Below are 9,882 nucleotides of genomic sequence, written 5' to 3'. Positions count from 1 at the left end.
CAACATCAAGAATTTTTATGGACAAAATAAATGTAAATCAGAGCAGGAATAAGTAATGTGTGCCCAAACTATCTTACTTGGTTCTCCAGAAACATTTTATATCAAGGAAAAGGGGAAAAAAAGGAAAAAGATTTATTTTAGTAAAGATTTCAATAAATTTGATAAACTAAAATATTACTAGAAAATGTTTTACATAATGAAATATATAAGTGTGTGTAGATACGCATACTCATATACGTACATGTTTTTTTCTATATGACATAGACTCTTGGTTTTTTACTCCTGCTTGTTGGACCTAATGCTGGTTGAGTGTGTTTGCCCTTATTTAGTCAAGCATTTATTTCCAAGAACACAGAATCCTGGAACTGTAGGACTGGGAGCGAACTTGAGAAGTCATCAAGTCTATCTCCCTGCTTTAGGCAGGCTCCCACTTAAACTGATTCCAGATGGATGAGGACATATCCTAATTTTAAAGACATGGTGTCCACAAAGTCTTGGTAATTCATTCCAGTGTTTAACCAACTTCATCCTAAAAGACTTTTATAGTCTAGCCTCAATCAATCATGGCACAGTGGAAATTCTCCGCAGAATGAGAATCTCTAATTTCTATACTCTCAATGAGACCTCTCCAAACACTTGGACATTATGAGCCTGTGTCTTTGGTCTTTATTAGTTTACCAGGGTTATACCAAATACACCCAGCCATCCAAAATGCTGACCACAACCTGGATTGCCACTTTCAATTCAATCTAGCAAAAAAGTAAGCACCCATTGTGAACAAGGCATTGTGCTAGCACTGGAAATACAAAGACAACATTAACATTAAGCTGACTCTATCCCCATAGGGAGCTTACAATTGCATAGGGGAAATAAGATATTTACAAAATGATAATGATATAATAGATCATAATGTGATAAGCCTTGATGTCTTCAAGGCTCTCTCTTGGGCTTTCTTCTCTTCACTTCCTACATTCACTCCATTGATAAGTAGGTAGAGGTGGATAGAGCACTGGCACTGGAGTCAGGAAGACCCAAGTTCAAATTCATCCTCAGACACTTACTAGTTGTATAACCATCAACAAATCACTTCATCTTTATCTGCATCCATTTCCTCAACTATAAAATGGGGATAATAACATTTCTTACTCCTACTTTGATTTACACTTTTTGTCCAGAGAAATCCTTCACATTGGCCAAAATAATCCAAAGGGAACAGTCACTTGTACCCCATAATATATTTGCGAGGATGAAATGGGATAATATTAAAAAAAACATGTAGCACAGCACTTGACACATAGTAGATACTTAATAAATGATTATTCCCTTCCCTCCGTGGTGAACCAACAGTTCATTTCTATGAAGATGACTCAAAAAAGGTCATGTTATTAATATAGTCATAGTTTTCCTTCTGAACTGCAAGCTCTATCACCAATCCTTTGGCCATATTTTAAACATAAAAGGTCTGAAATAGGACTTATTATCTTCTTCCTGACTTCCCAATTTGAGTTTCTCATCATCCAGGTTCATAATATCCAAGTCATCCCGGGCTCTTGCTTCTCCTTCATCCAAATTTTATCATTTGTACATCTAGGACACTTTTTCATCAGTCCTGTTGTCTTTACTTATATAGGGACTACTCTAGTCTACCTCCTCATGCCCTCTTTCTTGCTCTCTCTCTCTCTCTCCTCTCCATTAATTCATCTATTCATGCATCCTCTACATACAGTTTCCATGTAATGTGTTTGTGCAAAAGGTCTAGAGACATCAATCTCCTGTTGAAAAACCTTTGTTGTTGTTCAGTCATGTCTAAGTCTATGACCTCATTTGGGATTTCTTGGCAAAGACACTAGAATATGTTTGCCATTTCCTTCTCCAGATTATTTCATGGATGAGGAAACTGGGACAGGAAGGGTTAAGTGACTTGCCTAGGTCACACAGCTATTATGTGTCTGAGGTCACATTTGAACTCAGGACTTTCTATCTCCATCTTCTATCTTCTATCAGTCACTCTATCCATTGTGCCACTTTGCTGCCCTTCAAAAGCTTTTAGTATGTCTTTATTGCCTCCAGGATACAAAACCAACTCTTCTACTTGACTTTTAAGACTCTACCCAATTTTATTTCAACTTGCCTTTTTAAGTTTCCTTCACATTCATTTATTCTCTACATGCTGTGTTCTAGCTTCCTGGTGGATTAGCCATTTTCTGCCCTTGCTCTTATTCTCCTGTCTCTTTCTCTCATCCCCAGAATGTAATCCCTTCTCATCTCTTTTTGGGATTTTATCTTCCTCTCAGGCCCTACTCATTGTCACCCCTTCATAAATCCTTTCCCAGGCTGTCCCTGGGTCTTCCTGTTATCTTCCTTCTTAAGCTAGGAATAGTTTTCTTGTTCATGGTTTTCTTGTTCACAGACATATTGTATTCTCTCAGTCCAATGTCAACTCCTCAAAGACTGCGACAAGTTTGCCTTGGGCTTTGCATCCCCAGTGCCTAGCTCAGTCTCTTTAAGCACTTACTTGTTGAGTCAAATTAAATTGATGAGCACAAAGAAGAGATCTGGGAAAAGTGTTGTGGCAAATGTAAAAAGTAAGAGATCACTTTCAGCTTGGGAAAGCAGGGAAGCTTCATGGAGGTAGTGCATGGGTTAGCTCTTGAAGGAAGGGACGATTTTTAACAACACTTGTAAATACTAATAACTCCCATTTCTATATGGCATTGGGTTTATAGAATGCCTTCTTCACCTCTGTGACATAGGTCATTCTGGAATCATCGCCCCTATTTTCTAGATGTAACTCTACCCTAGTCAGGAGGAACAGTCCTGGGATGCTCAATTCAGTTCATGTAGGGAGATAAGGTTTCTGACCAGCAGAGTCTAAGAGAGAATTATGCAGTATGTTGGGGGAAAGAGAACAAGGAAGAGAAAGCACAGGATGAATAATGAATGGGAGCCTTCCAAAGTTGTAGACAGGCTAGAAGCACCCAACACCCCAAAGTGTCCCTTCATTTCCAGGTCTTGTCCCTCAGAAACTGCTGATAGTGAACTTCTCTCCATAGTTAAGGCAAGATTTCATTTAGATCTTGTCTCAGATCCCTTATCTTTTGCATTCTCTTCCATGAAGTGATCCATATGACTTCCCCAGTTATTGTTTTACTGCTTACTCTGATAACCATGTTGGCCTCTTTATGATTGCTCCATTCTGTGAGAAAGTAACAGCTTAATCTTGGCCAGCTTAGCTCTTCTCCCACCAAAGGCATGAAAGATAATCATGGAAAGAAGGCAAATATCTTTATCAAAGTAGGCAGCAAAGCCATACAAATCAAGTTAGGCAATGGAATATGTGAGCATTAAGAACTCTGCCAATCAGGAGCAAGATGAAATCTTGGCTCAATCAGGAATAAAATAATCTTACCTTGGAAGTTCACTCAATACTATCAAAGGAACTTAGAAAGTCACAAAGGGGGAAAGGAAAAGAAGTTCCAAAGAAATGACAAGAAATGGTCCAGGGTCATCTACAAAGCCCAGAAAGGATTAAAAAAAAAAAAAAAGATCCAGCAAGAGCTTAAGGTTGCCACTTGAAGAGGAAATGTGGTATAGGGTCAAGAATGTTGTTTCTGAAGTCAAAAGATCTGGGTTCCGATTCCCTAATTTGTTAGAATAAAACCTGTGGGATTTTGAGGAAATCACTCTCTCTCTAGGCCTCAGTTTCTTCATCTTTAAAATGGGGACGGGGGTGGGACTGGATATGACTGGAGTACATCCTTCAAATATTTGTGTTATCTGGAAACCTCAATGATAATGACAGGCTGCACTAAAAGAGGGTTGGCTTCCTAAACATAAAAGTACTCTTCTCCCAGAGGGCCCGTGAGGGAGATAGTTGAAGAATCATTATCCTGTAAGGTTCTACAGGGAGAAATAAGCAGATTCAGAACCTTGAGTCATTGTGGCTCCAAGTACTGTGCTAGTGTCATTACAACATCATATACTTCCATAATATTTCATACTTAAATAATATTATAGTTAACAAAGCACTCTCCTTAAAGCTACCCTGTAAAGTAGCCAGAGTGGAAATAGAGTTGGCTTTCTTTCACCAATGAGTCTACTGAATTTCAAAGAAATGAATTGACTTGCTCATGACCACAATTCTAGGAAGGATCAGAGGGGAGACAGGAACCTTGGTTCAGTGATTTCTTTCTTACATCTTATTACTTAGCAATATGTCACATCTTTTAGCATCTTAAATTAGAATATGAATGAACTAGGGGCTCTGAGATAGTCCACGAGAAGAAGTTAAGAGTAGAGATTGTGGGACAGGGAGGACAATTGGCTATATCATCTCGGGGTGACTGACTAGGATCGTTGATCTAGAGTTGGAAGGGACTTCCAAGAGCATCTAGTACAACTCTCAATTTACAGATGAGAAAAAATGAGGTCCAGGAAGCTTAGACTGCTTACCCAAGGTCAGCTAAGGTAAATTTCAAAGACAAGATTTGAACCCAAGTCCGCTGACTCTACAATCATCTTCCTAACCATTGTACTAAATGGCTTCCCTATTGTTGTGGTTGTTCAGTTGTTCTGTTATGTCTGACTCTGTGGCCCTATTTGGAGTTTTCTTGGGAAAGATACTGGATCTACTTGGCATTTCATTCTCCAGCACATTTTGCCCATGAGGAAACTAAGGCAGGGTTTAATGATGTTCCCAGGATCACAGAGCTAGAGTCTGAGGCCAGATTTAAACTCAGGAAGCACAGTCTTCCTTATTCGAATACCAGTGCTCTCTCCACTATACCACTGAGCTACCTAAGCAATAATCTACTTTATCCATTTGTGTGTGCAAGGCAATGTTTTGAGTGTTTCATTAGTAACAATTTTGCGAAATTGAATTCAAAATTTTGTATAAAAATTTTTCACAGGTTAAGAAAGTGACTCCAACTTTTAAAAAAAATATACTGTCACTTTTTCTCTATGCTCTAGCACTAACCAACAATTTACCTTTTTCAGAATGGCTCATGTGTGCTATTTTTGTTTTCTGATGTCTTGAAGGATCTCATTTTTGTGCTTTCTGAGAAGTTTTCATAGATGATTAAGAATTTGGGGGTTTTATGAATGCTAACAATTTTTCAGGCATTTTTAAGCACTTAAAAATCATGGACAAAAAAGCAATTTGAAAGGAGTTAAGATTTTTTTAATGAGTCATTACACCAAATGACTTATCAATTAAAATCAATATATTATCCTGCCGGCAAAGGAAAGAAATTAACCTTCTGGAATATGAGATCTACAATAATAATTCAAGAAAAGGACTAGGGGGAATATAATGTAAAAGCTTGGTTTGTACCCAGAGAAGGAAGTATTTTATCAATTACCTGTTTTCTTTTAAAACCCCTTTTGGGGGTTAACCACAAGACCAAATAAAGCAAGGCATTTCCTTTAGGCACTTATTCCTATTAAATCATAATTGAAATAGTTTTAAACAAATTTTAAAGCTGAAGTTATTTCTATATTCTTATAAAGGAAAAGCAAAGCTAATCAACTTAAAAACAACAGAAAATATTTCAGTATTGTTTCTGTAAAAGAATAAATAATGAATAATCAATAGTTCAAATGTATCATAGGATAGAAATGCAATGGAATCATTGAATCATGGAATGTCAAAGGTTTTAACAAACATGAATCCATTCTGAATTAGTTTTCTATAATGTTGATCATTGAACTTAACAAAAAACCACTCTGTTAACAGAGATCTGAATATATAATAAAATGAGTTAGTCATCACAAGATTATTTAATTCCAGATTGATATTATTACAATAATAGTACAAAGAACATAGTGGGGTAATTGGTCTTTACCAGCAGTCTTAAATATCTTGACCATCTCTGATTTTTAAATGTTTATTTATTTTTTATCAACCTTGGAAACATTTATTTTTAATTAAAAATAATCACTTGACAAAATTATATTTAGAAATGAAGTTTTATTTACTGTAGAACAGTGCCTGGATCATAGTAGGCAATTAATAAATGTTCATTGACTTATGGTTCTGAGCAATAAATGACTTTATTTGTGAGAAAAGGAGCATATTTTATTACTAAAATGTAAGCAAAGTTTTAAGATTCTGAATCTTAAATTATAGAATTTAACTTGCCTGTGATTTTGTTTCTTAAAATCTTGCTTTGAAGTCAGAGAAGAGATGTACACTAGATTTTCTGAAGAAAAAAGAACAAATGAGGAATCAAGACTTACCACCACTTTCCCTTTATGAGCTTTCACTGTTGCTCCAAACCACTGATTTGATTTAAATTCAATAGGTTCCTTGGTTCCATTGACTCTAATTTTTCTATTGTCTGATAAAAGAAGAAGGAGGATTGTTAACTTAAAAAACATGCCAATTGCCAAAGCACTAAAGAAGTAGACAATAATAAATCTATAAATAAGACAAAAGTCTATTACTCCTCAAATGCCAATTTCAGATTTGTTTCATTGAGCATATATAATGGAATTCAGGAGAAAAAGAAAGTAAGAGAGAGAGAGAGAGAGAGAGAGAGAGAGAGAGAGAGAGAGAGAGAGAGAAGAAGAAAGAAAGAAAGAAAGAAAGAAAGAAAGAAAGAAAGAAAGAAAGAAAGAAAGAAAGAAAGAAAAGAAAGAAAGAAAGAAAGAAAGAAAGAAAGAAAGAAAGAAAGAAAGAAAGAAAGAAAGAAAGAAAGAAAAGAAAGAAAAAGAAAGAAAGAAAGAAAGAAAGAAAGAAAGAAAGAAAGGAAGGAAGAAAGGAAGAAAGGAAGAAAGGAAGAAAGGAAGAAAGAAGGGAAGGAGGGAAGGAGGGAAGAAGAAGAAGAAAGAAAAGAAAGAAAGAAAGAAAGAAAGAAAGAAAGAAAGAAAGAAAGAAAGAAAGAAAGAAAGAAAGAAAGAAAGAAAGAAAGAAAGAAAGAAAGAAAGAAAGAAAGAAAGAAAGAAAGAAAGAAAGAAAGAAAGAAAGAAAGAAAGAAAGAAAGAAAGAAAGAAAGAAAGAAGGGAGGGAGGGAGGGAGGGAGGGAGGGAGGGAGGGAGGGAAGGAGGGAAGGAGGGAAGGAAGGAAGGAAGGAAGGAAGGAAGGAAGGAAGGAAGGAAGGAAGGAAGGAAGGAAGGAAGGAAGGAAGGAAGGAAGGAAGGAAGGAAGGAAGGAAGGAAAGGAAAAAAGGAATTAAGGAAAGGAAGGAAAGGAAGGAAGGAAGGAAAGGAAAAAAGGAATTAAGGAAAGGAAGGAAAGGAAAGGAAAGAAGGAAGGAAGGAAAGGAAAGAAGGAAAGAAAGGAAGACAGAGACAGAATGAATGAAAATAGGAAGAAAAAAGAAAGAGAGAGAGGGCAAGGAGAGGGAAGAAAGGTCATCCTTTGATGAAAATTTCTTCCCACAGATTATGTTTCTAACTTAATTTCAAAAAAAACAAACAAAAAAACTCACCCTCAATGATTTTCATTTCAAATGATAAGCCTTGTGAACACTTACTGTATACAAAGACATCTCGATTTGCATCAATGCTTACTATCATTTGACTTTTAATTTAACCTATTCAGATTGAATACTCTTAAATGTTATTAAGACCTGTTGCTGGTGAAGCACACAGCATTCTTATCATGGACCGACAAATGAAAGCCTTTACAGTGTGTATTATAGATGAACCAGCACTAAGGATGGCCAAGGCCTCAGGTTTTAACTGAACTACATGTGTCCAGCCTGGCACAGGAGACAGCTCCTTCACACTGCTCTATATACATGTTGCAGATGTCAACTTAAGAGAGGCCATCTGGGGAGAAAGGCAGCCCATTATAATGCACTTCAGGTTTTAATAAAAAGCAGATATCCCTTTCTTTCACCCTCAGTTCTCTAAAGAAAACTGATTTCCCACATGGTTCTAAGCAAAGCTGAGCTCCTCCTTCACTAGTCAAAGCCAATCAATGAATTTCCCCAGACCCTAACTAAGGCACCTTGCTTGCGGGATTCTCCTTTGCCGTTTATGCTCTTTTACTTTTTTATTCCTCATAGTTTTTATGATAACGTTTTAGGATACATCCTAAAATGAAATTTTATCTGCAAGTTGGCAAAGCAGAAATGTTCAAATGGCTAGATTTTAACTTAAGAGCTTATTTTTTATTGCACAAGTTTCACAAACATATAAAACTTACAATATTAATTTTTATAAAATGTACATTTGTATCATATTGGCAAAAAGTCATATAATTACCTTATCAAAATGTTTGTGCTTTTCCTGCTTATTAGCAAAAAAACAAACCAAAATAAAATACAGATGTGTTTCTTAAAAAAAAAACTCATAGCATTGATTCATTATTTTTCATTGATTCATATAGTTTTGGAAAAAGTGTTAAATGCCTATATGTTGGGTGCTGTGTTAAGCACTTTAGAAATATTGTCTTATTGGATCTTCACAACATCAATGAGAGGTAGGTACTACTATTATCCTTATTTTACAGTGGTGGAAGCTGAGGCAAAGTTAAATGACCTGCCCAGGATCATACATCTAACAAATGTCAGCGATCAGATTTGAATTTAGATGTTCATTGCTCCAGGCCAGGTGCTCTAAACATTGCATCACCTACGTGACCTTAATAGATTTTTAACAAGTAAAATAGACTTCAACATTTCCAAAAATCTTTCACTGATGTAAGTGCTCCCTTCCCCAATGCATATATCACACATTGATAAAGAGCAGATCCTTAGATTTAGTTTTATCAAAAAAAATGTTACATCTAAAAAATTCATCACTTTGCCAAATTTCTGGCAACAAATCTCCACATGGTTGGCTAGGTTGGTCTTTGCACTATCCCTGAGTTTGTATTTAAGGTCTTTCCAATTTGGTGGGATCTTCTGTGGTTTATAATCTACTAGCACAGGCTTAACGAGCCCCATGATGAAGAAATTGTGTCATCTAATAATAGGATCTTGCTGTTCAGTTATTTCAGTTGTTAGACTCTTTTGACACTGTTTGGGTTTTTTGGGACAAAAATAATGGGGTGGTTTGTCATTTCCTACTCCAGCTCATTTTTACAGATGAGAAAACTGAGGTAAACTGGATTAAATGACTTGCCCAGAATCACACAGACAGTAACTATCTGAGGTCAGATTTGAACTCGGGAAGATGACTCTTCCTGACCACAGGCTTGATACTCTAGCTACTGTATCACTTAGCTTATCTAGCCAATCAGAGTACCATAATTCAGAGCTGGAAGAGCCTTTAAAGATCATTTAGTTCAGGGATCCTCATTCTTTTCCTCTGTCATAGATCCCTTTGGTAATAGCCTAGTGATCCCTATGGAGTCCCTCAAATCATGTTGTCCTTTTTTAAATCAAAAAAGAAAATATATAAGATTCAGTCATCAAAATAGCCCAAAAAACCTAAGTTCATGGACCCCGTGATAACACCTCCTGGTCTAGTCCAAGTCTCTTATTTTGTAGAGGAGCAAACTGAAGTCCACAGCAGTTGAGTATGTTGCCTATGTAAGTTGCCAATCATTAAACAGTAGTAAGTGATGGAACTAGGCTTGGCACCAAACCCAATGCTCTTTCCTTCTCTAGTGATAAACAAGATTCCTAATGTCTCTGTCTACTATCTTGTGAAGGAGCATAAGAATAAAACAAATATATTTCTATTTAGAATGGATACCTATCTTCTAGATCTGGCAACCATTCCTTAAGATACTTACTTTTTCTTTATATGTTCCTTCATTAATTTAAACCATAAATAATGTAACCCAGAGTCAACCATTAGATAGCCTCTAATGGAAACTGAATAACATTGCCTCAGTGGGAGTTAATAGCCAAAATTTAAGATGAATGGAGTTTCATAGGAACAATGACATAATTTTGGTTAAGAATCAGGAGAAAGGGCTAGGAT

The 9,882-nt window shown here is 36.2% G+C and overlaps 1 protein-coding gene across 1 annotated transcript in view; it reads right to left on the bottom strand.

The window, feature by feature from the left end:
- Positions 1–9,882, bottom strand: part of ITGA8 (integrin subunit alpha 8) — a 232,004-nt gene that overhangs the window by 198,821 nt on the left and 23,301 nt on the right. The window contains exon 3 of the mRNA XM_001377451.4: positions 6,241–6,341. Within this exon, the coding sequence (XP_001377488.2) occupies positions 6,241–6,341 (101 nt within the window). The remainder of the gene's footprint in view (positions 1–6,240; positions 6,342–9,882) is intronic.

Source organism: Monodelphis domestica, chromosome 5, assembly GCF_027887165.1.
Source record: "Monodelphis domestica isolate mMonDom1 chromosome 5, mMonDom1.pri, whole genome shotgun sequence".
Lineage (NCBI taxonomy): Eukaryota > Metazoa > Chordata > Mammalia > Didelphimorphia > Didelphidae > Monodelphis > Monodelphis domestica.
This window is presented reverse-complemented; position numbering and strand designations above follow the sequence as displayed.